The sequence below is a fragment of the Hippoglossus stenolepis genome, chromosome 10 (genome assembly GCF_022539355.2).
Source record: "Hippoglossus stenolepis isolate QCI-W04-F060 chromosome 10, HSTE1.2, whole genome shotgun sequence".
Lineage (NCBI taxonomy): Eukaryota > Metazoa > Chordata > Actinopteri > Pleuronectiformes > Pleuronectidae > Hippoglossus > Hippoglossus stenolepis.
This window is the reverse complement of record NC_061492.1, coordinates 22,438,851-22,463,120: the sequence shown is the minus strand read 5'-3', so window position 1 is coordinate 22,463,120 and position 24,270 is coordinate 22,438,851. Positions and strand designations below refer to the sequence as shown.

At 40.2% G+C, this 24,270-nt stretch overlaps 3 protein-coding genes across 4 annotated transcripts; all 3 read right to left on the bottom strand.

Moving 5' to 3' along the window:
* Positions 1–2,751: 2,751 nt before the first annotated feature.
* gnmt (glycine N-methyltransferase) lies at positions 2,752–12,289 on the bottom strand. Its single transcript, XM_035167644.2, has 6 exons — positions 11,987–12,289; positions 8,492–8,619; positions 8,279–8,392; positions 7,792–7,934; positions 6,658–6,779; positions 2,752–5,403 (listed from the first exon to the last, which is right to left on the bottom strand). Exons 1-6 carry the CDS (start codon positions 12,193–12,195, stop codon positions 5,232–5,234), a joined length of 888 nt encoding a protein of 295 aa, XP_035023535.1. The 5' UTR covers positions 12,196–12,289; the 3' UTR covers positions 2,752–5,231.
* A 2,603-nt stretch (positions 12,290–14,892) lies between these two features.
* Positions 14,893–17,844, bottom strand: LOC118116789 (complement component C1q receptor). 2 transcript variants are annotated; one of them, XM_035168660.2, is made up of 2 exons: positions 17,183–17,844; positions 14,893–16,806 (listed from the first exon to the last, which is right to left on the bottom strand). In XM_035168660.2, the coding sequence occupies exon 2, from the start codon at positions 16,792–16,794 to the stop codon at positions 15,745–15,747; it is 1,050 nt and encodes a 349-aa protein (XP_035024551.2). In that variant the 5' UTR covers positions 16,795–16,806; positions 17,183–17,844; the 3' UTR covers positions 14,893–15,744. The 2 variants fall into 2 exon arrangements, with proteins under 2 accessions (XP_035024551.2, XP_047197706.1); XM_047341750.1 differs by having other exon boundaries at positions 17,179–17,839.
* A 1,611-nt stretch (positions 17,845–19,455) lies between these two features.
* Positions 19,456–22,460, bottom strand: LOC118117019 (complement component C1q receptor). Its single transcript, XM_035169045.2, has one exon. The coding sequence runs from the start codon at positions 22,227–22,229 to the stop codon at positions 20,601–20,603; it is 1,629 nt and encodes a 542-aa protein (XP_035024936.1). The 5' UTR covers positions 22,230–22,460; the 3' UTR covers positions 19,456–20,600.
* Positions 22,461–24,270: the final 1,810 nt, after the last annotated feature.

Here is a 24,270-nt window from a genome sequence, read left to right as displayed (position 1 = left end):
ACGGAGCAGGAAATGTCACTCACTGACAAAATGTCAGAAGGTAAAACAGCTGTCTCTTTCACTGGGATCAGAACTTTCTAAGGTTTTTAATGTGCAGCTGCAGTGACTAGAAAGAGAACAGGGCATTACAAACATTATGGACTGTAATGTTTGACAAAGAAGTAAAAACAAAGTCAACTGAATTTGAAGGCCTTGTGTCTCTGCTCAGCAATCACATTAAACATGATGCAGACCAGACCAGTGTCATTAAAATCCAATGAGACATTTGCTTCTATTGCAGTGTTTTTGTTTTCTCAAGTTAAAGGGTTAGAAGAGTGATAAAATGTATCACGCAGAGAGAGACAAAAGCAGCAGTTTCATAATGGAGCTTGGTCTTCCTCTGTGGTATCTGTGTAGTTACATGTAATGTAATGTCGCCCTCTTGTGTCAAACTTATATTATGCACTGTAACTATAGCAATAACTGATGATTTTGTCCTTTTACGAGGGTATTACCATATAATTCAGAATGAATAATAATTATAATAATAGGAATAATGTCCCCTGCCTTGATATAATTTACAGAACCTATTCAGAAACTGTATCTAGGTATATATAACATATTTGACAGCTGTTTTATCAGCTGGTGATCTGAAAAAGCTGTGGACTGATGAAACATTAACAGCATTAGTCTGAACTAATAACTGTGTTATTTGTTTACGACAAGTAGCTCTAGATTTTTAGACTCAACCATTAATACTTTGAGCCTCTGTGTAACTGTGAACCATCCACGACCTTGTACTTCATTATTATAAAATGACAACTTTTTTTTAGGACAACAGCAGTAAAGAAGTCACTTTTTTCATATGGATTCTGTTTTCTATAAACCACTACTGACTTAATTTCCAACACAAGAGTATTTTCCACACTTCCCATGGCCAGATCCATTGAACAGAAGGTCGGCGGTTCGATCCCAGTCTTCCCCATTCCGCATGCCTAAGGGTCCGTGGGCAAGATACCGAACCCCGAATTGCCCCTTCTCGAGTGCTGCACATAGATGCACTGTATGAATGTGTGTGTGAGTGGGTGAATGCAAAACTGTACTGTAAAGTTCTTTGAGTGGTCATCAAGACTAGATATACAATATACAGACCATTTACAGACGATCACACTCTGCAGGTATAGGAACATTCAGCTTCGGAAATAATGAAAATGTGTCATGGAAAACATTTAAGAATAATTAAACGGAAATTATCTCAATACAGCATTAACTCATCTATCACGGTAATACTCAATATTAGTTATACCACTTTTAATAAGAATATACATCCGAACAATTTTGTACAATCCTTGATAATAAGCTTAAAGACAAAAATGGCATTGTTGAGTTTTCTGCTATTAGCTTCTTGACTCTGATACCAGCAGTGCACCCTTGGAACTTGGTCCTGACATACTTCAGCGGAGACGTGGCTCAGTCGGGTTGAGTAAAACAAATGTTTCAATATGATTTCATGAATCAAAGTGTGCTCGAATAAAACCAGCTCCTGCTTTTCATTGGTTATTAAACACTGGATACAATGTCATTGGTTTGTTGGTTCTTACTTTAAAGTTCAATGTCTGTTTAATGTTTTATGCAACCAATTATCAGTTCTGTACTTTTGAAGAATTAAATCCTAAAGTTAAAAGTTTGTATCAACAAAGTTCTAAATTGTTGTGCATTTTGACAGGGTAATTCTCTTGTATTTTTAACCGATATTAACTTAGCTGTATTCCAAGCATTGTTTTGTTTGTTTTAATTGTTTTGTATATCTAGTTTTATTTGTCCGAGGGTATCCCACATACATAAAAAGTACACAGTACGGTAGAGGTGGATCTAAGATTCAACCCCACCTCTGTCAGCGAGATAACACTTTTGGAAATCCAGGGGAGGGTGGAAATATTTTGTTATGTACTAAAGTGTCTGTTGTACTTCTTTAATTAAGGAAATAATTTACAGAAAATTTGTGTTATATATAGTTCAATCAATCATACAGTACAACCAAGGGAGCTAGATTTAGCTTTGGATGAATATCAGTTGAGTGATACATGAAATGAATGATGTAGTATGCGGAAGTAACAGGATATTTTGTTAACATAGCCATGTCACAATTTTTCCACCCCTAATAGTGCTGTTTTTAAAACCTAATTAGATTTCCCAAAAATGGAACATTCCAAGAGACACCATTGGGAGCATTATAAGGAAGTTTAAAACGTATTGCACAGCTGCAAATCTGCTTGGCCACAAGAGAAAGACCAACATTTCATTGAGAGCCCTTAGTAATTTAATCAGGATGACTGTCACTGCAAATCACCAACAGGGTGACAAGATGAAGGCCGGGCCAAGTGGTTCAGTGGCGACTATAAGACGAACACTGAATACACAGAGTGTCAAAGGTCAACTAGAGTAGACCAGGCAGAATTTGGACATCACGGTATTGTGAGACAGTTTTACTTTATCGACACATGCCTCAATGCTTGGACCTAAGAGCTTGTATTTAAGGGAACAAACACATTACACACTTGTGACATGTGTTTATGTATCACTGGGTGTAAACAGTCTGTCTTGAAGAGTGACTACCTGTACAAACCACAAACATTCCAGTTCAACTCGACTGAACTGGTCTTTGCTACTTTGACTATATGAAAAACTGATTTCACTCACTCTCTATTACGGATCAATCAGTCCGTCTATACTTCTACATTTCAAATACAAAGACACAACATGAAAACAAGGTTATTTATTTAAATCTTTAATGTCATGCAAAAGAATTTCAATAATTGTATCAGCAATAAACTGTATAAAATTTGTACATTGTCTTATAATTATATAACATTAAGAATTTTCTGAAATGGTTTTATTTCTACGTGAACCTACTCAAACATTCAGCCACTCTGATGCTGTTAATCTCAACTCAATCACAAACTATCTCACACAGCAAGTCAAAGGCAGTGATAATATTTGACTTCTCTATCCTAGAACTACTTCTAATGAAAAATACACTAGTTTCGTATCAAAGTAAAACATTTGAACCTAAATACCAGAGCTAAATAAATTATTCATCCATCACGTTCCCCCTCATTATTTGGGTAAACTCAATTATTTGAGATGCTGCAATATACGTCTGTAACAGAAAAATTACAAGCTAGAGCAAAACCTTTTACCTCAAACATTACCTCAGACTCACTGCTGGTCTATTGGAAGTAACAACCAGAAATGTGTTAACAGTACCACAAAATAAGAGAAAAAAATATGAAGAAAATATAGAATCGGTGAAACAAAGCCTGAAATGATTCACTTAATGTCATTATTTTTCATGAAAACTCTGGAGGTCAGAGGTCAAATAGCTCTGGAGCTGGTCAGGGTTTAGTGAAGAGATTCCTTCAGGAAGGAGGATTTTGACTGATTGACTGACTGCCTGACTGACACCCACTCTCCATTCTGTTTGAGCTGGTTAAACTAAGGCCCTTTTGTGACCAGGTATAACTTTCATCCTGAGAGATCTGCTCAACAGTGCACAGCGCTGTCTGTTCCTGACACTAAAATGTGTCCTTAATGTGTCTCCTGTGACCACTTAAGATCGGATCTCACGTCCCAGCTGTATATTCAAATAAAAAAGAAGAGTATGAGTCATTATGTGGTGATCAGTGTTGACATTGTAACTTTGGCCACAAACAAATCAATGCACATGAGAAGAGTTTTAATGTGGCGGGTCAAAGAGGACACACTCTCACAGTGGCCACATGCGTCACAGACCACCTCTGAATGTGGTAAGAGTGATCAGATCTCAGAACACATTTGGGTGTGTTAGCCCCTGAACTTAGGACTGACCACTTGTGATTGCAGCTCTCAGGACGGATGTTAATACCACGTCTGAACGGCGTCTAACACTAATGTGAGTCACAGGCCTCACTGGCTGTGATTACTCACTGAACAAATGAACTGAGAAATGAACACAAAATTAAATCAGCTTGACAATAAAGGCTTCATCTGTGTTTTTAAGACAGTTGTGATGAACTCACAGGATACAAATGACTAAGCATATGGTAAATCTTAGAACTTTGAACATTATTTGCAACAAAAATCAAGTATTCCATCAAGAGGAATATCGCTAATGTACAGCAACATTTAGAAATTATGTTCATTGTCAATATCAAAGTTGTGAAGGGCAAGAAGCGGAAGGCGAAACAGAAATGGGGGAAATACCACAGCAGACACAGCACTGCATTCTGGGAAAATAGCACATCGGGACAAAAACAGTGGTCCGATACATTTTGAATACATTTTTCAAAGTAGGTTTGACCTGTTTTAGACACTTACAGGATGTGTCAGCTTGTGCTGTGAGAACATATTGAGATGAAAATCAACCAGCTGCTCCTTGTAGAGGCTCTGCCGCTCTTACAGTTTAGCATCATCATTTTAAAGTTATTAGAGAAAATGGAAACTTTTAGCGGCTGTACGATAAACAAACTACGATAAACAAATTTCAAGGTCATTAAATGTACTGATACATTTTCTTAAAAGGCCAATCATATTATTTATACAATAATAATGCACAGTCTATCAGGAACATGTTCAGTCTCTATGTTCTCGTCAATGACGCCGTTTACATGGACACCAAAATTCTGATAATTCACCTTATTCTGAATAAGACATTACTTTGATTTTGATGTTGACATGAGCTGCTAATAAAATTCTCCATACATATTCCATGTCACAGAGCATAGCCCGATTATGACACCTGATGATGTTCCTCTGGTTTTAAAATCCCAACCTGAATGTACAATGCTACCGTTTGCTAGGTGTTTTCTTTCTAATTTTGCAATAACTACAAATGTTGATTTTCGCAAAATGCTGTGAAAACTCTAATAAGGCGTTATACTGCGATCGAGACGTATACATGTCTAGATAATGTGACTTAATTCAAATATTACTTATTCTGAGTATGACCTTATTCGGGTTAAGGTAATTAGAACAGTAGTGTCTTATTCAGAATATTTGCTTAATTGGGTTAATATCCGATATACTAGCCTCTATGTAAACGTTGTCGCTGACAAAACAGAACTGTTTCATTTTTAAGAACTATAAGATGATGAAATCTTTTTAAAACCAATTTTTACTGTAAAAGCATGTTGGGACTTAAAGAAGGCAGAAAGCCACACACACGCGTGCGTGCGCGTGCGTGCGTGCGTGCGTGTGTTTGGCTGGCAGGGCTCTCAGGCTGTCTTTTTACAGACATGGATGAAGTAGCAGGGAGCCTGGGCCTGGCTGGGGACGTATGTCTTGAAGTCTCCATAGACGCTGTGCTCTATTTTGCCGTTGAAGGCCTTGTTCAGCAGCCCTTTGAAGTTCTCCAGACGGTGAGGGTAGTAGGACAGACGGAATTTACTGGTCAGGACAAACAGAGCACACATAAGTTACTATTCCCACAACCATTCAACAAATGTCCTTCCCGCTGTGTCTACCATGTCTGGGAAAGGAGTCCCTCGACCTCGACTGTGTGGGATTTCACACAAAAACTTAAGAGGGTCATCAGGGTGAAACAAAACAATACACACTGTCACATAAAGAATATGCTCCAAGACATTTCATTGCTGTTTGTTTGTTTATCTGCCTTTTCCAAAATAATTTCATTCAAAAACTACTTATCCACTTATCTTGAAACTGGCCAAGAAATAACCCATTAACTTTTGGTGCGTATCCAGATCAGGGATTTTTTTCTCTTTCTAAACATTGTGAGATGGGGAGTCTTTTGACATTTTCACAGATTTCCCAGGAAAATATGCCTGGACCTTGATAGAAAAAAAACTTAAATGAAAAATGACGACATATTAAGAGGACTGATATCTATGAGTGTGTGCAATTTGGTGCAGTTTGACTGAATTGAAGGGAACAGTTGGGCCTTGGCAGAGGTACGCGCTCTACCGAGTGCCATTCTAGTTGATAATATTCTTTCATATCTAATTATAAATGTCTACGGTTGGCTAAAGAGGCAGTCATTTCTTTGATATACAAAATATAACATTAAACAAAAACACAATATCTGTCATAGATGCTTTATGTGACAGTCACTACAGGGTAATGAATCTGTCTCGCTCTCTCTGATTTCATACAGGGTTATCACTCTGTCACGAGTTTGTCTCACATTCTTAAAATATGGCAGACATGTAGTGGGTCAGGGTTTGTGTCGTCTACTGAACATGTTAAAATCTACTGCCAAAGTGCTTGTTACGTCATCTCATGTGTATTTGTGTAAACTTTTAAAAATCTGGCTGTTGCTTCATATTCAGCAAACAGACGTGAGACCAAAGTTTGATCTTCTCACCAAACCTTCAGGACAAAAAGTACATGTACATGCAGTTAACGTTCTGATAAGATCTATTGATCAGTCACAACATAAATATTTGATAACTGCTTGAGTCATTCCCTGTGTCTCATGCGACAGTGATCTGTATGGACGGAATCTGACTTTGATGACGTCTCCTTGAATGTAAGTGATTTATGTTATAGCTATTTTTGGACCTAATGATTAATTGGTTAATCAAGAAAATGGATTTTAACCCTTGACATTTAAATCATATATTTTTTCACATTAGCCCGACAGTGAGCATTCAAACATCTGTGCAGAGCGTCCAGCCATACCTGACTTCAGGGAGATTCTGTTCGGCTGCCTTGGGCACTTGGATGGTGTAATCCAGAGTGATCATATGGGGTTTACTGTTGACCCACAGCACTGAGGTGGAGATGTCCTGAGTTAGATCACTCTGCAACACAACACACACGTGATTATACAGCACGCTGGTGAAGAACTCTTCAGTGATGTCCAAATGTGAGCAGTTAATTAGAAGTGACTCAACAACACCAGGAAGCTGCTCTCACTGTTGTGGATTGTTGAGTTGGACCATGAGAGCAGACACCGGGATTATGGGGAATCAGAAATGGATTTGACTCTTAACACGCGACTGTTGACTTAGTATTTATATACAGGCATTCCAGCTGGATAGTCCTTGCTTTGGCTGGATTTAAGAATATGGTTCTTAATGCTAATAGAAAATGGCTCATTGCCGTCAGCACCTGCTGTCAAGTCTCTGTCGAGTTCATATATCCTCGAGGACTGGTTATTTATGTAATGGTATCCAAATCAAAAAGTTCAGGATGACAGAAAAAGAGTATAACAGTGCGATCCCTGATATATGTATCACAGTTAGAATCTGATGTGCATATACACCACAACATAAACATACACAACATGTCAAAAATAAATAGATGCAATTATAATAAAAAAATTAAAATAAAAAACAGTAGTTTTAATGTTGTCGGCTGATCCATGTATTTTTATTCCAAAATTTATTTTCTAAAATCAGTGCTTCAGACATGATGCGCTTTTCAACACAGTTAGCACTGACGCCTCACAGCAAAAAGGTTCATGGCTCAAATCCCCATTCGGCCGAGGCCTTTCTATGGTGGGTTTGCATGTTCAAACTTTATCTGTGTTAGTTTTCTCTGGTTTGGTATCTCATGCACATTTCCTTCTTTCATCGGTGCCAGTTTCATTGAAAATCTCTCAATATCCGGGAGGCTCTGGGTGAAGCTTAAAGGTCTTAAACCCAGCTGCTGCTAGTGATGGTGTCAGTAAACCATTCATAAACACTAGTGTCTGTCAAACTCCTCCTTACAGAGAAATGAAGAAAGTTTAGATTTTTATGTTCTCTTCAGGCAGATAGTTTTAGTCTATGAATAGTTTCTTACTTTCACGTTTGAGTCATGTTATAGTACCTTGTAGTAAATGTTTTTGCCTTTTGGCGCCTTCCCAGTCTCTAGGATGTAGTCGTAGTTACGGTGGTCAATGATGAGGATCCCACCTGGTCTGACCATACTGGCGATGTTCTGAAGGGCCAGCTGATGGTCACTCTGGTCCCCTGAGAGCAAGACAAAATCCATAATATGATCAAGTTCAAATTAAGAGAACAATCTTCAGATGACATACTTGGAAGAAGAGTTTTAACAGGAAGTGGAACTTTGCTGCCCACATCTTTTCACCCTGCTGTGCTGATGTACAAGTGTACTCTGGAGTGAGTCAGTACACTGTCACACCACTGATGGGTGTGGTCAAAAGTGCAGAACACTTTCATCTTTCACATTTTGCTGACACATCTAATTATCAGTGAGTTTTGAATCAAAAAACATTAAATTAGTGATTGAAAGATTACGTCTGTATTTTGCCGACCTAATTCAAAAACAGAACGAAAGTAGGTGACTGTACCTTTAAAGTCTGGTAAATGGGCAAATGAGTTGCCCAGGCAGATGACAGCGTCAAATCCATCCCCTGGCTTCTGAATATCTTCTGGTAACGACAGCCAGTTGGCCTCTTCAATAACTACAGAGAAGAAGGACACCAAAGGAAAATATGCTCAATTTCAAATGTTTTGAATATTCAAAATCTCAACAAATCTTGACAAAATAAAACATTTCTTACCCCACTGATCAAAAGCTTGTTCTTTTCTTCTGTCCCATCTTGCCTTCAGCGCGTACTTCAGCATTTTGTCACTGGCATCCACACTCACCATATTGAAGCCCTCCTCCACCAGCATGATGGAGTCCACTCTGCAAAAAAAAAATCTCTGTAAACACAAGTGCTGTATTACAAAAAGAACAGTATAACCTCACAAGCTCAGAGAAAGAAGCACTTGTGAAATCTTTATTGACGTCGACTTTATCTACTGATTTGACAGATTTTTTTTGTGTGTCAGGAGAAACATGATAGGATTGAATCTTGCAACAGGGGTAGAAGTTATTATCGCCACCAAGAAAAGTTATGTATTTTGTTACGTTCGTCTGTCTGATAGTTAGCAGATAGATGCGTGTTCAGGAAGAACAAAGTAAAATTTGGTGCGGTTCTGGATAAAGGTGCTGACGCACAAATCACTTTTTTCCCCTTTCTTTAACATTAAGAGATGTTTTCCTGTCCTTAAAAATGTGCAAGCAAGTCAGCTTCAACGTTGAGAGGATTTCAGTCGAGTTAGCTTCAAAACAATAACCTGAACATTCCCTCTCTAGATGCACATCAGTCATAAGTTACATTCTCTACCTGTGGGAAAGGCTGTGTTCACTACCAGCCTACCTCCATCCATCATTTATCTATAACAGAGGTTCTCAAAGTGGGGATCCAAGACCCCCAGGGGACCACGGCCCATAGCTTGGAGGTTCTTGTAATAATTTGTATCAATTGAAAATTAAGCCACATCATTAAAAGAGAGCACATATACAGATAAGGACCACTGTACCAATAAAATGAGCATATTGTGGCAATTATTACCGCCCACATTAGCTTTGGACAAATAGACATTCTGATATGATTATGACACATCACCTAAATTTCCCTCAGGCAGCACTTGCGTGCCGCTCCTACTACCTTCAAGCTTCGTAGCCAGCTGTCTAGCAACCATGTCAGATTTACATAAGTCAGTCACATCATCAAGTGACGCAAAGACCAAACCAGGTAAACTGGAAAAATATGATGACAGTTCTCGACTTTTGTTTTATTGAGAACAGCTACGGAAGACTGTCTAAGTATTAGCTAATGAATCCATGAAGCCAGCCAAGGTAAAGTGAGATTACAAAGCACCCAGATGATGGTGGTAACCATTTTAATTAATTTAAAAGTAGAAATCCAGTCAAGTTGAAGTATTTAGTTTGAAAGGTTTTAGAATACAATGATTTTTTGCAGCATCTAGTAGCACAAATGGCAGTAAGCATATGTTTTATCAGCACTAGAAATATGATAGGGTCCTTGGAACATTTTGTCCCCTATAAGGGGCCAATGATCTATACAATTAATCCTCTCAGGGTCAAGGTGGGGCAATCCCAGCTGCCATTTGGCGAGAGGTGGGGTACAGGGAGAGGTGACAGGGCTTGCCACTGCACCACCATGTTAAAACAAGTATACCTGAGGTGACTTATTCTAACAAACATCATTTTCTCATTGGCTGGTGACGCCAAACGATATTTAAACATGGAGCCCAAAGAAGTTTGTCATTTACCTTTCATCATCAGTCTGGAGGTGCTTTCCAAACAGTAACTATTTGTGAGTTGTGTTACACAATAGTCAAAAACTACAGATTCAAACAACAGAATCACATGGAGGCAGAGTCCAAGTAAAAAAAATACATATTAGAGCAAGACTGGTGCAAGAATCATGACCTAAAAAAACCTATAATCATTAACAACAAATGGGTAACTCCAAGATAATATACAGCTGCACACTGCAAATAAACAGCGTATATGTTGTATAATGAACAGTGACTAATGCAGAGTTTAATTTTATGACTCAAGCTCAAGTTAAACCTGATGCTTGAGATTATGGCACAGCTTGTAAAAGAGTTATCTGACTCACATGCAACTGTGCAGCTAATATCTGAAGGCAAAACAAAAAGTCCTCTGTGGTTCAACTTATACAAGTCATGACGTTCAGGGAATAACTTGCATCTCGCACTCTGCAGGCTCTTCTTCTATTCCATAAGTTGCTGCTAGTTGTGATGACAGACCTGGAAAGCCTGGCATCAGATACACACTTGGCCAAAAATAGCAGTGCCGTTTGTAACCTCATTCCACTATGATCGTGTTTACATCACCCAAGATGGTCGTGCTACAGAGACACGCAATGCTACTATGGAACAGGGTCAAAGTCAGTGTGCTTATTTTTTCCACACCACCTGTGTTCTGTGAGATATGATTTATTTGTTTTGAAATGTATATGACTGCGGGGTTGAAAGAGGGACAAAAATATTACCATCTCAGAAATACTCATCGGCCGAAAGGTCGACCCTCGTCTTATAGGTGATAGTGTTGCATCTCCTGCACAACATTTCTAAGATAAGGCCAGTTGAGTATACCGGGGGTAAGGGGGGCTTGGCAGGTGGGCTAAAGTATGATGGGTTCTTGTCTTGAGTTCAGCCAATGGCCTTGTTGCTGTCCCAGATCCCTGATACGCTATCAGTGGAAGTAAACACGCTGCAGGGAACCAGTCAAAACCCACTGCAACAAGCCGGCACCAGCTGCACAACCACTGAACCCTACATCTGCTCCTCCGCAAGAGACAGTGCGCTTCCTTTTTTGCTAAATAAACAGTACACCCCCCAACCCCCAGCTCTCACTCAGTGGCCCTATGTGGGGCAGAACATATGTCAAACGTGGGTAACTGGTGGCTGAAAACATGTGACGAGAAAAGCTGCACATGAGCCTTCTACATTATTACATATGAGAAAATTGAATGAACTTAGTAAACTTGTGATCCCAGCCCCCAGATTGCTGCTTTAGGCAGGAACTGGTACAGTGGCTTGTGCAACTCTGCACTCTCTTTCATTATTCTCTGACCTAATCCGGATTTCATTCCAGGGTGAAACCGGGTCAGTCGGCTGGAATTCCACAAAGTCAAACCAAACTATTTGCGTTAGAGGATGCATAATTTACAAAACGTAAGATATTTCATATATTTTTATCAGTCTTTATTCATTTGTTATCGTTAGATTTTTCTCATATCTTTCAAATGTTGAATTATCACAACTTGCATGTGGAAATAAATGAAATATTGCAGTTATATTTTCATATTTGACACGTGACAATATTCACATCTTGCCAAATCTCCTTTATAAATACACTGTCAGGTCACACCCTGACACCAACCTGGTGGTTTTAGAAATGCTCCTTCCGGCTGGTGGACTAAATACAACTAAAACTTATGGAATGAAAACAGAGTTGGCCTTTTATTTCACAGCCGAATGGCTCATTGGAAGCTGGAGATTTAGGCAATCCACGTAACATTCAACCAAGTGTGTTATATTTGTTGTTATACACGGATATACTTCAAAATGATGCAACATTGAATGGGGTTTGGTGAGACGTTCACCGCCACACCGGCCAAACCCCCAGTGAACCGTGCCAGTGTGAAAGTGCTGAGTCGGCCTCATGTTACCCGGTTCCGCAGGCGACATCCAGCACCTTCCGCACCCCCTGCTCCCTCAGCAGAGACACCACCCAGCTCTTGTACTCCTGCGTCCGGCTCTGCGTGTCCCCGATGTACAGCTGCCACACTTTGGCCGCTTTGCCATCTGCGTACTGGTCAGGAAGACCCTCGGCGGCCACACCGAGGGAGCGGGTCCTGAACACACTGTCGACCGACATGATGCTGCCGCTGCTGCCGCTGTGAGTGCTCCGTGTGTTTCAGTGAGCGAGCTGCGGATCTTTCTGTCCACATGCGGGTCCACGTCCAGCTTGTTATTATTTATAGGCGGAGAAACTTTGACCCAATGAGACAGTGAGGGGACTGACGCCTACTTTCTGATTGGATGAGAGAGACCACCTCCGAGTTAATGTTTACGTACAGGAAGTGGACCGTGCTTTTTTTTTTTTCAGAATAAAAAAACCCTTTAGTGTTGGATAAAAGAAATAGTAAATAGTTTTTGATAGTTGAAATCATGTGATTGCTGTTTGGATGAACATTTTACTTCACTAAATGAGAATAGTTACGATGTTGGTGTTCAAATGTGTTCAAATCACTCCTCAGCTCATCCTGGCACATCAACATAAAATATTTCCTGTATCTTAATATTGCTTGAATTTAATTTTGGATTAAGATGCACTTAATTAAATACAGGTATGAATTAACTTTTGAATAGTTTTCCCTTTATTGCTGCTATTTTATTGGTGCATATAATAAAATAAGAGGCCTAGTCCATTCACAATAGCCCATGCATTTAAAATGTTTTTGACCCAATACCACAGAGCAGGGTCTCAATTCAGGGGCTGCATCCTTCAAAAAGGCGCCGTCGACCCAGGTCATAAAGACCGTCTACTTTGTGGGAAGGGGAGACCTTAAAGGCCGAACAGAAATGAGATGTTCTGGTCTACAGTGGCTTTCCGTGATTGGCGTCACCAGCTCATCCCACCCTTATTGCTGTTGCCTAGCAACAGAGCTAAAGTTGGTCACAGTTTAATACCCCTTGGTTTTTAAACATTTGTACTATTTTTCTATTTGCTTGATTTGAAGCCTGATACTCAAATGCTGGAGCCTTCATTTCTCAAGGATGGAAGGTGGCATTTGATGGAGCCTGAGGAATGGCACAGTCTAGTCGTGCTGCTTTGAATTGGTCTGAGGCCTACTTCCTAATTGGATTAAAGTAGAGATGCAGCCCCCAAGTTCATCTTTTACATAACAAGCGTTGACTACGGAAATTGTCTTTCTGACCTTAAATTAGCCTTCTTAGATAATACAGTTACACAGTATTGTATATAAGGTAATGGTTGGCGTTAGAATAAGTTACATGTATGGGGTCATTCATAAACTGCTCAACGCCCAGACTATGACCAGTTCAAACATCTTGTATCATTTCATCATGAAGCTGGTCCCACAGCTGCATGAAATAAATGATGTGTGTAAAAATTCAGCTTAACCAATATAATAATTTATTGGCAATTTTATGCAACAGCAATAACTGCTCTTTTTACTGTATTTTTCCTTAATTCATAGTGTATATATTGTTATTCGAAAACTCACAAAAAACTACCATAACAAAATTTTTTGTGTATTTATGTATTTTATTCCATGTGATTATGTTGGATTACATAGGGACCCTGAGTCTGAATAATAAATGACAGATTGCATATATATCCTATACAATTGTCCACACATTTGAATCGATACATATAAGATTGGTTAAATAGCCTACTTGAAATGAAGTATGAGCAACATGAAAGAAAACTCTGAGAGGCTGTCCCCCACACATCTGGCAAAAAACACTGTGTCTCTATTCCCTCCCATAAAGTGAACTCCTCCTGTTGTGATTGGCTGATAAAGTTCACAGAGGGCCATCCTTGTTTACTGGCACAGGTGAGGTAAGAGTGCCTCAACCAGAACTGGTACCAGCCAGGTTAGTTTTGAACCACCCAGTTTTATCAACACTCAACTCACTTGTCTGTGCATGTCTTGCACACACCCACACACAAAAACACACTAACACAAATTCTCCCTCTCTCTCTCTCTCTCCCTGTGTGTGTGTGTGTGTGTGTGTGTGTGTGTGTGTGTGTGTGTGTGTGTGTGTGTGTGTGTGTGGTGTGTGTGTTTTGTGTACGAACAAAGGCAGGATCAGGTCAATCCTGAGTTTAGGTACTATCAGTAAAATTCATGCACATCTCTCTGGTAACATCTAGTGGTTTCAGCATAAAACTACAAGAAACAGATGTACCATGAAGTAATACTGGATGTTATTGTCTGTTGATGTCTTGTGGCTTGATTAATCCAGACAGACTGTGAACCAGTTCAGCGTGTCAGACTACATGCCAGAGGGATGAACTCTGTTTTTTCACGGTGTGACCAGCAAGGAGATGAGAGTGTTTGAAGCATCCGATAAAAAGTATCAACACAGTTTTCTATGCAAGGAATGTCATATATACTGTGTGAGCACTGTTAGAGAGAGAGAGAGAGAGAGAGAGAGAGAGAGAGAGAGAGAGAGAGAGAGAGAGAGAGAGAGAGAGAGAGAAGCTAGAACAGATGTGGACAGTGATGTACAAATGGAGGAGGCAGTGGAGGAGGCACCACAGACGAGAGGAGCAACATCAAGTGTTCATCCTCAACTGACTTTTGCAGGGGAGTATTCCAATACATTCAAACTTGATTTTTAGAAAAGGTGACAGCCCTAATTCCTGAAACTGCATCTGAAGTCTCTGTCTAGAGGAGCACAGTCCTAGGAACAGCTCAGACACCGGGCCGAACCCTCAAACTCCCAGGCCTCGGGTGGAGGAACAAAGCTTGAGGAAGAAGTGTACACTACTGCCCTCATGAGGGTCAATGGGAAATTGTTTTTATACACACACATATATATATATATATATATATTTATTTATTTATTTTTTTTATTTTGTCTATAACTTGTCCACTTTTCTTCAGAAAACTGGTTGTTTACAAAACATGAAGTAAGTACTGTTCATTCAGCAGGTAGCTAAACAATAAGATCAGGCAAAGTTTCTTTCAAACTATAACTGAAACCAACGCAGACTGGCGATAACTGTTACTGCAATTTGTTGAGCAAAACGGTAGATGGCGCTCTAAGAGCATGCATGATGAAGGAAATGGAGCATTGATTCGTTTGAATAATTCAGATTTTAATTATTTAACATGTCTCATGAATGACCACGTGTACAGTCACCTCCTCTGTGTTCCACTTAGGATCAGGGTTAAAGAACATTTATTTCAATACTCCATATTTTTACATTAAGTTGAATGGATATGCACATATACAAATGATTACTCTATTTAAATGCCCAAAGAAACATGGTACATTTATTTCAGGGTCATTTTAAGGAACTAACACTTGATGATTTCCAGTTTATCAGATTTGATCTTTATTGAGCTCCATTTCATAACACAGTGTATTTTATCTTAACTACTGCAAATTATCTGATAGTTTTGAATTAAATTGCTTATATTTGTATTCATGCACTTAATCTGAATATAATAATGAATTGACTTTCAAAATATTCTTTCCCATTATTGTTGATTTTAATGATGCATATGTGAAACTGAGAGTGAATTCACAATAGCCTGCTCGCATTTAAAATGTATCCATGTTAACATATTTCCTCAGGTAAATGTCTTACGGTGCACTGTTCAGAAAATTGAGGCTTAACAGTTCACAAAATACCAAACCATGAATATTAAATCTGGTGGACTCAGCGTTAACACTCATTATCATCCACAGGAGCAGGATACTGTTGAGTGGAGTTTTGTTCTCTGCGCTTCTGACGCCTCACAACATAAAACCTCACCACACAGATTAACACCACCACAGCCGCAGCAGCAAAAACCCATACCCAGAGAAACCCTCCAGCAGGTGCAGAAGACGTCTTCGGGGTATTATCAACAGCAGGTTTGGTAGCACGCACGCTAACAGGAGTCATGGTGAAAAAACTCTCTCTGTCTTTTGCTTTGACGCAACTGTATTTGCTTTCAAGTACAAATCCTTCTCCGCAGGAGCACTCAAAATCTCCAAAAGTGTTTTTACAGTCTTGTTCACAAGACTGTTGCAAACATTCATCGATGTCCTCACAGAAACTCAAGTTCTGGATGTAGCCCTCAGGACAGAAGCATTCGCCCCCACTGTGTCCTGAACATGGGCATTTCCTCTCGCCACAATGCACTTTGCACTGCCTGGGGTCTTTGCTGTCTTGGATGTATCCTGTGAAGCAAGAGCATATATAACCTCCTTTTACGTCCGTGCATTTGTGCTCACAAGGGCCTGTTGAACAGCCTTTAGAGCTTACGAAAAAAGTTGGATCCGATAATTCCTGTGCCTGGCACGCGTCTTTGTGCTGTGTTCTGCACAGATATCCATCAGTTTCCTCTGAGCACAGTCTCTCTGTCCACTTTTGATCGTTTGAAAGGGACACACAGTGCGGAGAGCAGACTTCAGTGCTGTGTTTCCAGGTGTCGGAGGATGGGATAAAGCTCTTCTGTGTGCTACCAGAGATCCACTCATAGCCTCTGAGTGGAGATGAGAGGTTGCTACATGCGCCAGCTGGTAAACGCAGTCCGATCCAGAAGTTTCCAGACAACTCCTGACTCAAAGTGTGGAGGATGCTCCCATCTGTCTCAGGATGAAGCGTCAGTAGTTCTCCGCTCCTATCTCCACATGCTGTCTCTGCTGTTCTGAAGTCCACTTTGTCCTGGTTAACAGTAATACAGTCCCCACCAGTACAAACAGGCCTACAGATGCCTGCCTGCTTCATGCCACACCCTGCCTTAAAAGACAACAAAAAAATAACTGACATTAAAATAATCATAATCATTGGCAGTTTGATGAAGTCCATGACGTCGCGCAGAAGATCATCTTATAATGTCGCCAGACTAAAAGCGTGTGGTTACAACAATGAGCAGGACTAAAAGCACTGACAACTTAGGTTCTGTGTAAGTTGCCGCTTACCGTAGTACTACGTCAGCGACAACTTACGCAATTCGCTTACTATATACTACGGTAGGCAAATTGCGTCATTTCCTGTTTTCCTGCCGCTGGTGGTGGTCGCTCTCTCTGAACTAGCTCCTCTGCTAACACAGCTATTTCTCTATATTACTACGGCTAAATCGCCGGTCTATAGGTAAACATCCACACATACCAACCCCCACTCTTTGGTGCTTCAGCGATTCTGTGTCTTTCCATCTGCGTGTCACCGGATTCTTCTGTTTGAAGAGCTCTCTGCTGCTCCGAGTGTCTCGTGTTCACTTACTCCTCTGCCTCCTTTAACAGTAGTGGTACATGTAACAAATGTCGTGTATTGGTAGCGATGGAGGCGAGGCTTAGCGACTTAGAAGCTCCGTTAGCTGTAGTTAGCCAGCCGCCGCGGAGCCGCCTAGCTTAGCACGTAGCTTAGCCTCAGCTAGCAGTCCCTCGACTTGTCCCGTGCAGCCGGGAGCCCAGGGCGGCTGGGTGACTGTCCGGAGGGGGCATAGTGCTACCCTTAAAAAGCCCACGATTAAAGAGCCACCAGCTCACGTTTCAAACCGATTCTCTCCACTCAGCGACGCACCCGTTGAGAAGCAAACTCTGGTCATTGGCGACTCGGTTCTGAGAAACGAGAGGGTAGCGACACCAGCGACCATAGTCAATTGCATGCCAGGGGCCAGAGCCGGCGACATCGAATCCAAACTGAAGCTGCTGGCTAAAACTAAACGTAAATACAGTAAGATCGTAATTCACGTCGGCAGCAACGACTCCCGGCTTCACACGTCGGAGGTCACTGAAGTTAATGTGGAGTCGGTGTGTGCTTTCGCAAAAACGATGTCGGACACTAGTTTTCTCTGGCCCTCTCCCTAACACAACAGGTGATGACATGTTTAGCCGCATGTTGTCTTTTAACCGCTGGCTGTCGAGGTGGTGTCCTGTAAACGGTGTGGGCTTTGTAGATAATTGGCAACCTTTGGAGGAAACCTGGTCTTGTTAGGAGAGACGGGCGTTCATCCCACTTGGGATGGAGCATCTCTCTTATCTGGGAATATTACCCAGTCTATTAAATGACAACCCAGAGTTGGGACCAGGACGCAGAGCTGCAGTGCTACACACTTCTCTGCGCTCCCTCTGGATCAGTCACACAACCACAAACCCATAGAGAGTGTGTCTGTCCACCGTCCCATTAAATTATGTAAATCAAACAATAACAGAGGGAGAATTCTACACAAAAATCTAATACAAATTAACACAACCTCTGCAACAACTCAGGAAACAAAGACTTTTAAATGTGGTCTTTTAAACATAAGATCATTATCATCAAAGGCTATTTTAGTTAATGAACTAGTCTCAGATCACAACATTGATTTATTGTCCCTCACTGAGACGTGGCTGCATCCTGATGAATATGTCAGTCTAAATGAATCTACTCCCCCCAGTCATGTAAATTCACACATTCCCAGAGAATTTGGTCCAGGAGGTGGAGTTGCTGCTATTTTTAACTCCAGTCTATCAATTAATCCTAAACCTAAACTAAGCTACAACTCATTTGAAAGTCTTGTTCTTAGTCTTCCACACCCATCCAAGAAATACCAACAGCCAATCATATTTGCTGTAGTTTACCGTGCTCCTGGGGCTTATTCTGAGTTTTTATCAAACCTAGTCCTAAAGACCGATAAAATTATTATTGTTGGTGACTTTAATATTCATGTTGACAATAATAATGATAGCCTTGGCGTAGCATTTATTTCAGTCAGTGTGTACACCAACCTACTCATTGTTGTAACCACACACTTGACCTTGTACTATCATACGGTGTCAAAATTTAACATCTAATAGTACTTCCGCGTAATCCAATTCTATCAGACCATAATTTAATAACCTTCCTGTCTAAAATCCTTGAAAAAGTTGTCCTCGTTCTGTTAGATCTTAGTGCAGCGTTCAACACAATTGACCATCAAATTTTATTACAGAGACTAGAACAGTTAATTAGCAGTAAAGGAACCGCCCTAAACTGGTTTAAATCATGTTTTTTATTGCACTTCTGTCCGTCCTGGGAGGGGGATCCCTCATGTGGCTCTCTCTGAGGTTTCTACGTTCTTTTACCCTGTTAAAAGGTTTTTTTTTTGTAGTTTTTCCTTACTCTTGTTGAGGGTTAAGGGCAGAGGATGCCACACCTTGTTAAAACCCTATGAGACAAAATGTGATTTGTGAATATGGGCTATACAAACAAAATTTGACTGATTGTTTGATTGTGTCCAGTAACTCCGGAAGCAACACCCCTCAGGGTTAAAGACAGGAAGGAACTGAGATAGAGTTGGACTGCTGGTTTCAGTGGAGGCAGTGGTCACAAAAATGTAAATATAGATACAGATTCATATTCCAGAATACACTTTTCTATTTTGTTTTCATCTTATAGCATGACTTAATTTTATACAACATACACAGGTTTGATAGTCAGCGTGTATTTATCATTACATCATATTCATTTTACACCAACATAATCACCTGTGCAACCTCCCCTCTGTAAGTAAAATGTGTTTGATTGCCTTTGTGTATAAATGTAAATGTGTATTTACTTAAGTGCAGTATGTAAGTCAAATTACTTCATCATTTTGTCACTTTATTCTTCACAAAATTTCAGATGGAAATGGAAACATTACATCTACAAACTACTAATTATAGATTTTACTATTAAATAGTATTATATCACTTCAACCAGCGACAGCATTAATGTAACGCTTCAATGTTAATGCTTTAGTGAGAATAGCCAATCATATGATGATATAACGATGACAGGGGGATTCCTGCAAATATGAGAACAAGTGTTTTTACATAAAATAAAATATACCATCTCCATATCAACTTTATTTGATTTTTAACCTTTTTTTGAGGCACATTGTCATTTGTTAAGTCTGATACAAATCAAACCTATTATTGTAATGTTATTATTTCTTATAATAATTCTTGCTCATACCTCTGTTCTTATTTATAATGTAATATTTTTTAATTGATGCTGCTTTTCCTTTAGTAAAAGATCAGATTGATTCTCCCACCACTGCTTTATGATATGAATTAATAATCTGGAACCTACTGTGTCCATCATCTGAATATTGCCACTGTTGCTGGGCTAGGAGGGGACCACAGTACACACATTATTCAACAATGTAAAATAGCAGGAAATATGGCTGCTGATGATGAGACATATTTCAAAAGGAACACAATGATCTTGGCATTAAATGAAGTCCTCTGACCTAAAAACATATGTACATTTTAACCATGTTATTAAACAAACAGGAAACAGCCAAACCACTCCATCAGTTCTCTACATACATTCAGTCTGGTAATACAGAGCCCCTCACATCCCCTTTATAGCAAAACCTGCATGTATTTACACTTTCTGTCGTGTTTTTCATACTTTTCTTTTTACCCAACTTGTTTCCTCTCTATACTCTGTCTTTCTATCTTTTACTCTGATTTGTGATTTGATATGTAATCATATTAAAACAACACACCGCCTAACTTACAGAAAGTGCAAAGACATAAATTAGATAAATAAACATAATGCAGACAGTCTCCTCCGAAATCATGAGGTCATAGGTCATCAGTGGAGATGGACTCGTATAGTTTCTCTAGACGTGGATCTAGACCCGATGACACCCAACAGTAACCGTCTGTTGTTGTTTTGTTCTTGGCTTCTTTTTTGGAGCGACTGCATCGAAAAATTGCAATAGCTAATGTCACTGTGACGAGCACGAGCAGAGGGATGACTGAGCCGAGGACGCAGACCATGAGCCTTGAGTTGACCCAGCTTGGCGGCAGGGACACGTTGCTCTGCTGACCGATGTGTGTAACGTTCACCAGGTCTGGAAGTGGTGAGTCAGTATGAGGGGACTGGTGCTGGACCTCCAATGTGGTTCTCGTCAAGGACCAGGTGAGGTTCTCGTGTGTTCCCTCATCAGCTGGGTCATCTGATGGAGTAGCTGATGTTTCGGACCCATCCGGAGCGCAGGCCGATCCATCAGTCTCCAGATGGAAGCCCCCTGGGCACGGGCAGGAGAAGCCATCCTGGGATAAAGTAAAACCTTGATTGCAGTAACAGGAAAAGGATCCAATATTGTTCAAGCAGCCGTGCTCACATCTTGAGTGTGCGCACTCATCCACATCAATGCATTCACCATCAACCATTTCATAGCCGTCTTTACACTTGCATGTGTAGCTTCCCGGTGTATTTACACACAACTGATCCTCACAGGCTTGTGACTGACACTCATCAATGTCAAAGCAGTTGCGCTGGTTTTCATCCAGTTTGAACCCATGTGGACATTTGCAGGAATATCCAGACTCCTCCATCACACACTGATGCTCACATGTAGCAACGCTGCACAGGTCTTTTATCCTGCAAGAGAGTCCATCCTCATCCAGGTCGTAACCTTCTCTGCAAAAACATTTAACTTCCCCTCCATCCTGATGGCATGAATCTTTGCATCCGCCATTATTGATTGCGCAATTCTGCTCTCCTGTTTTGCAAAATGGACCAGGGACTGTCCATCGATAGATGTCCTTTGACGCCGTACACACAGAGTAGTGAAGCTTTTGGTCACTGCAGATAATATCAGCATAAGTTCCCTTTGGAAATGATTTCATGTCACTTCTTGCTGGCCTTTCTGAGAAGGGCACTGTGTAGGTTATTTCCCCAGACCCCATCAGAGCCAAAGGTTTGCACATTCCCTTAAAGTAAAACTTACATGCATAGAAAGCCAGGCTTTTGCAAGCTCCAGCTGTCCACTTCAGTTGATTCTGACCCACTAGCGTGTAATTAACCCTCACACATCTCTCTGTGCAGGTGGAGACAGGTTCTTCTCCCCAGTTGGAGTACTGGGAATCTTCCTGCCCAGATGCCCACTTGAAGCCCCTGAGAGTCTTGTCAGCCAACGTACAGTTCCCTCTGTTCAGTTTTAATCCAATCCAAAATTCCAGCACCCTGTCCTGACGTTGTCCTTTGATCTGTGAGAGAAGCGAACGCAGCACATTCTCTTCTTCTGTGTCTCTGATCGTCATCATATAACCTCCGTTGTGCGTACAGTTCTGTTGGGCCAGCGCATAGCTCACCCTGTCCATATGTATGGTGAAGCAGGTGTTAGACGTGCACAGAGTCTCATGGTCAGCTCCAGATAAACCTCTCACACTGTTGATGAGCTGCAGTAGAAAAATCCACAACATAGTTGTTGAAGTGATGAATGAATTAGCTGATATCCAGAGTGTCCCTGCAAGTTTGGGGGTAAAATTAGACTAATATGTGGTTATCCATTCGTAGCCCAAAAAAGAAGTTATGTGGGTCTGAGACTAGCAGTCAAGCTCCTGTATCCTGTTTGCAGCACAAACCAAAGATGGAAATCATGTTTAGCAGCAGTTGCAGGTCCTTTCTTCCTGCCCCTTTTTTTTCCCAGTTCCGTTTTTTGAGCACATAACAATGGCAGGCTCCACAGTGTTATGACTGGTTCTCCAGATGTCTCCGGCCCCAGCAGGCTTCAGGCAGTTACTCCCTTAATTGTGGTGCCTCACAATACATGCACATGCAGGGGTCAGAGCCTCAGAGACACAGTGACATTACAAAAACTGCTGCAGAGAATGAACCCATGACATACACATTATTATTTATAAAGGTAGTGTTCATACGATAATCATCCATAAATGTTTTTTTAATAACCAGGCATGTAACAGTTTCATTTGTGATGTTATAAGTGCCTTTAATGTTGTGATCAGGAGTAAAGATAAAAAAATAAACGTTTGGTTCATTTCTGGGTGAGTGTCTCTTACAGTAGGAAGTAAGATATGAGTGGGCTGCACAAACACTGATACAGGACCTGACTTGTGGGAATTATGGGATTTCTAGTCTCTTTATATATATGAATACACCCTGTAAAAGATTGTTCGATTGTTCACTCACATCAAAATCCAAAATCTTGGGCAAACTATAGTTGAACTTTCCAATAAAAAAAAACATACACCCATAACTAAATGTATACAAACACTGTCCATTATTTGGGCCAATGCTTTGACATTTAGACTGTGAGATTCCTCTCTTCACTTCTGTATTCTTCTCTTCATGAGGATTTAAACAGTTGCTATGAGCGGGAGGAAACCTCATTAACAATGATTGTTCACAATGCAACAGGGACACATTTGTGTGAAATTGTGTTTTCTGTTTAGATGGCAATAAGTGCCAAGGACATTCATGTGAATCCAAAAACCATTTCCTGTATTTGTTTAAACACAGGAAGTACCTCAACAACAATCACAGGAAAGAGAGAAAGACACTCTGCACCCACAGGCAGTTAAATAGAATCTACTTAAAAAATAAAATCGGCAGATATATTCCTTTGTTCAGTTTTTAGGAATTCCAAGACACAGCCATGTCATTGAAATCCTACATCACAGTCATACAACAGTAATAAACAAGATGGACATCAGGTCAGGCTTTTTTTTTTTTTAAGTAGCACCAGTGAAAACTCACACAATGACACATGTTATGTGTCCAGTGTTTTCCATACACTCTCAATCATTTTTCCAGTTCTTATTGAAATTAACATAGTGTAATGTTCGCTCTGACACTACTACTATTGAATAATGTTAATACAAATAATAATGGTCACAGTAAAGACAGATTTTTTAGCGAAGGCTGTGGTTCAAAACAACTTATTTGTGGACAGAGAATTTAGAAAGCTTGATAAACAGCAATACTTATTGATAATGTTTTATTGATAAGCATGAATAGGAATATAAGGTAAGGATTTAAAAAAAAGGGAATCATGGTGGGATCTAAAATCCTAAATGCAACCTGATCTAAATTTCGGACGCAATCAGCAGTCAATCATATTGTTCCAGCTGTTGCAGAAGTTTCCATAAATGGGTTGAACTTGCTCTGCTTTCAGTTTTCTGTTTGTCCATTCGATTTACATCTATGTCTGGATCTCCTCTTAGGTTTTGGGTCATTATCTCCTTGTAGAATGAAACCCAATAGTTTCTTTTCTTTTTTTACTTCTTTTACTTATTCTTCTCATTATTCTTATAACAGTGTGCAGTCCAGCTTCCTGCAGTACAGCATTCTCCTAATAATCCATCAGAGGGAGCAGTAACTCTGTTCCAACACTGCCTTCCTAAATTCACAGGGTTTGTAAGTGATCAAATAAAGTTGGGCCTTTTGTAAACTTCATTCAAGATTCAAGATGTATATTGTCATACCAGTTATACAAGTGTGTAT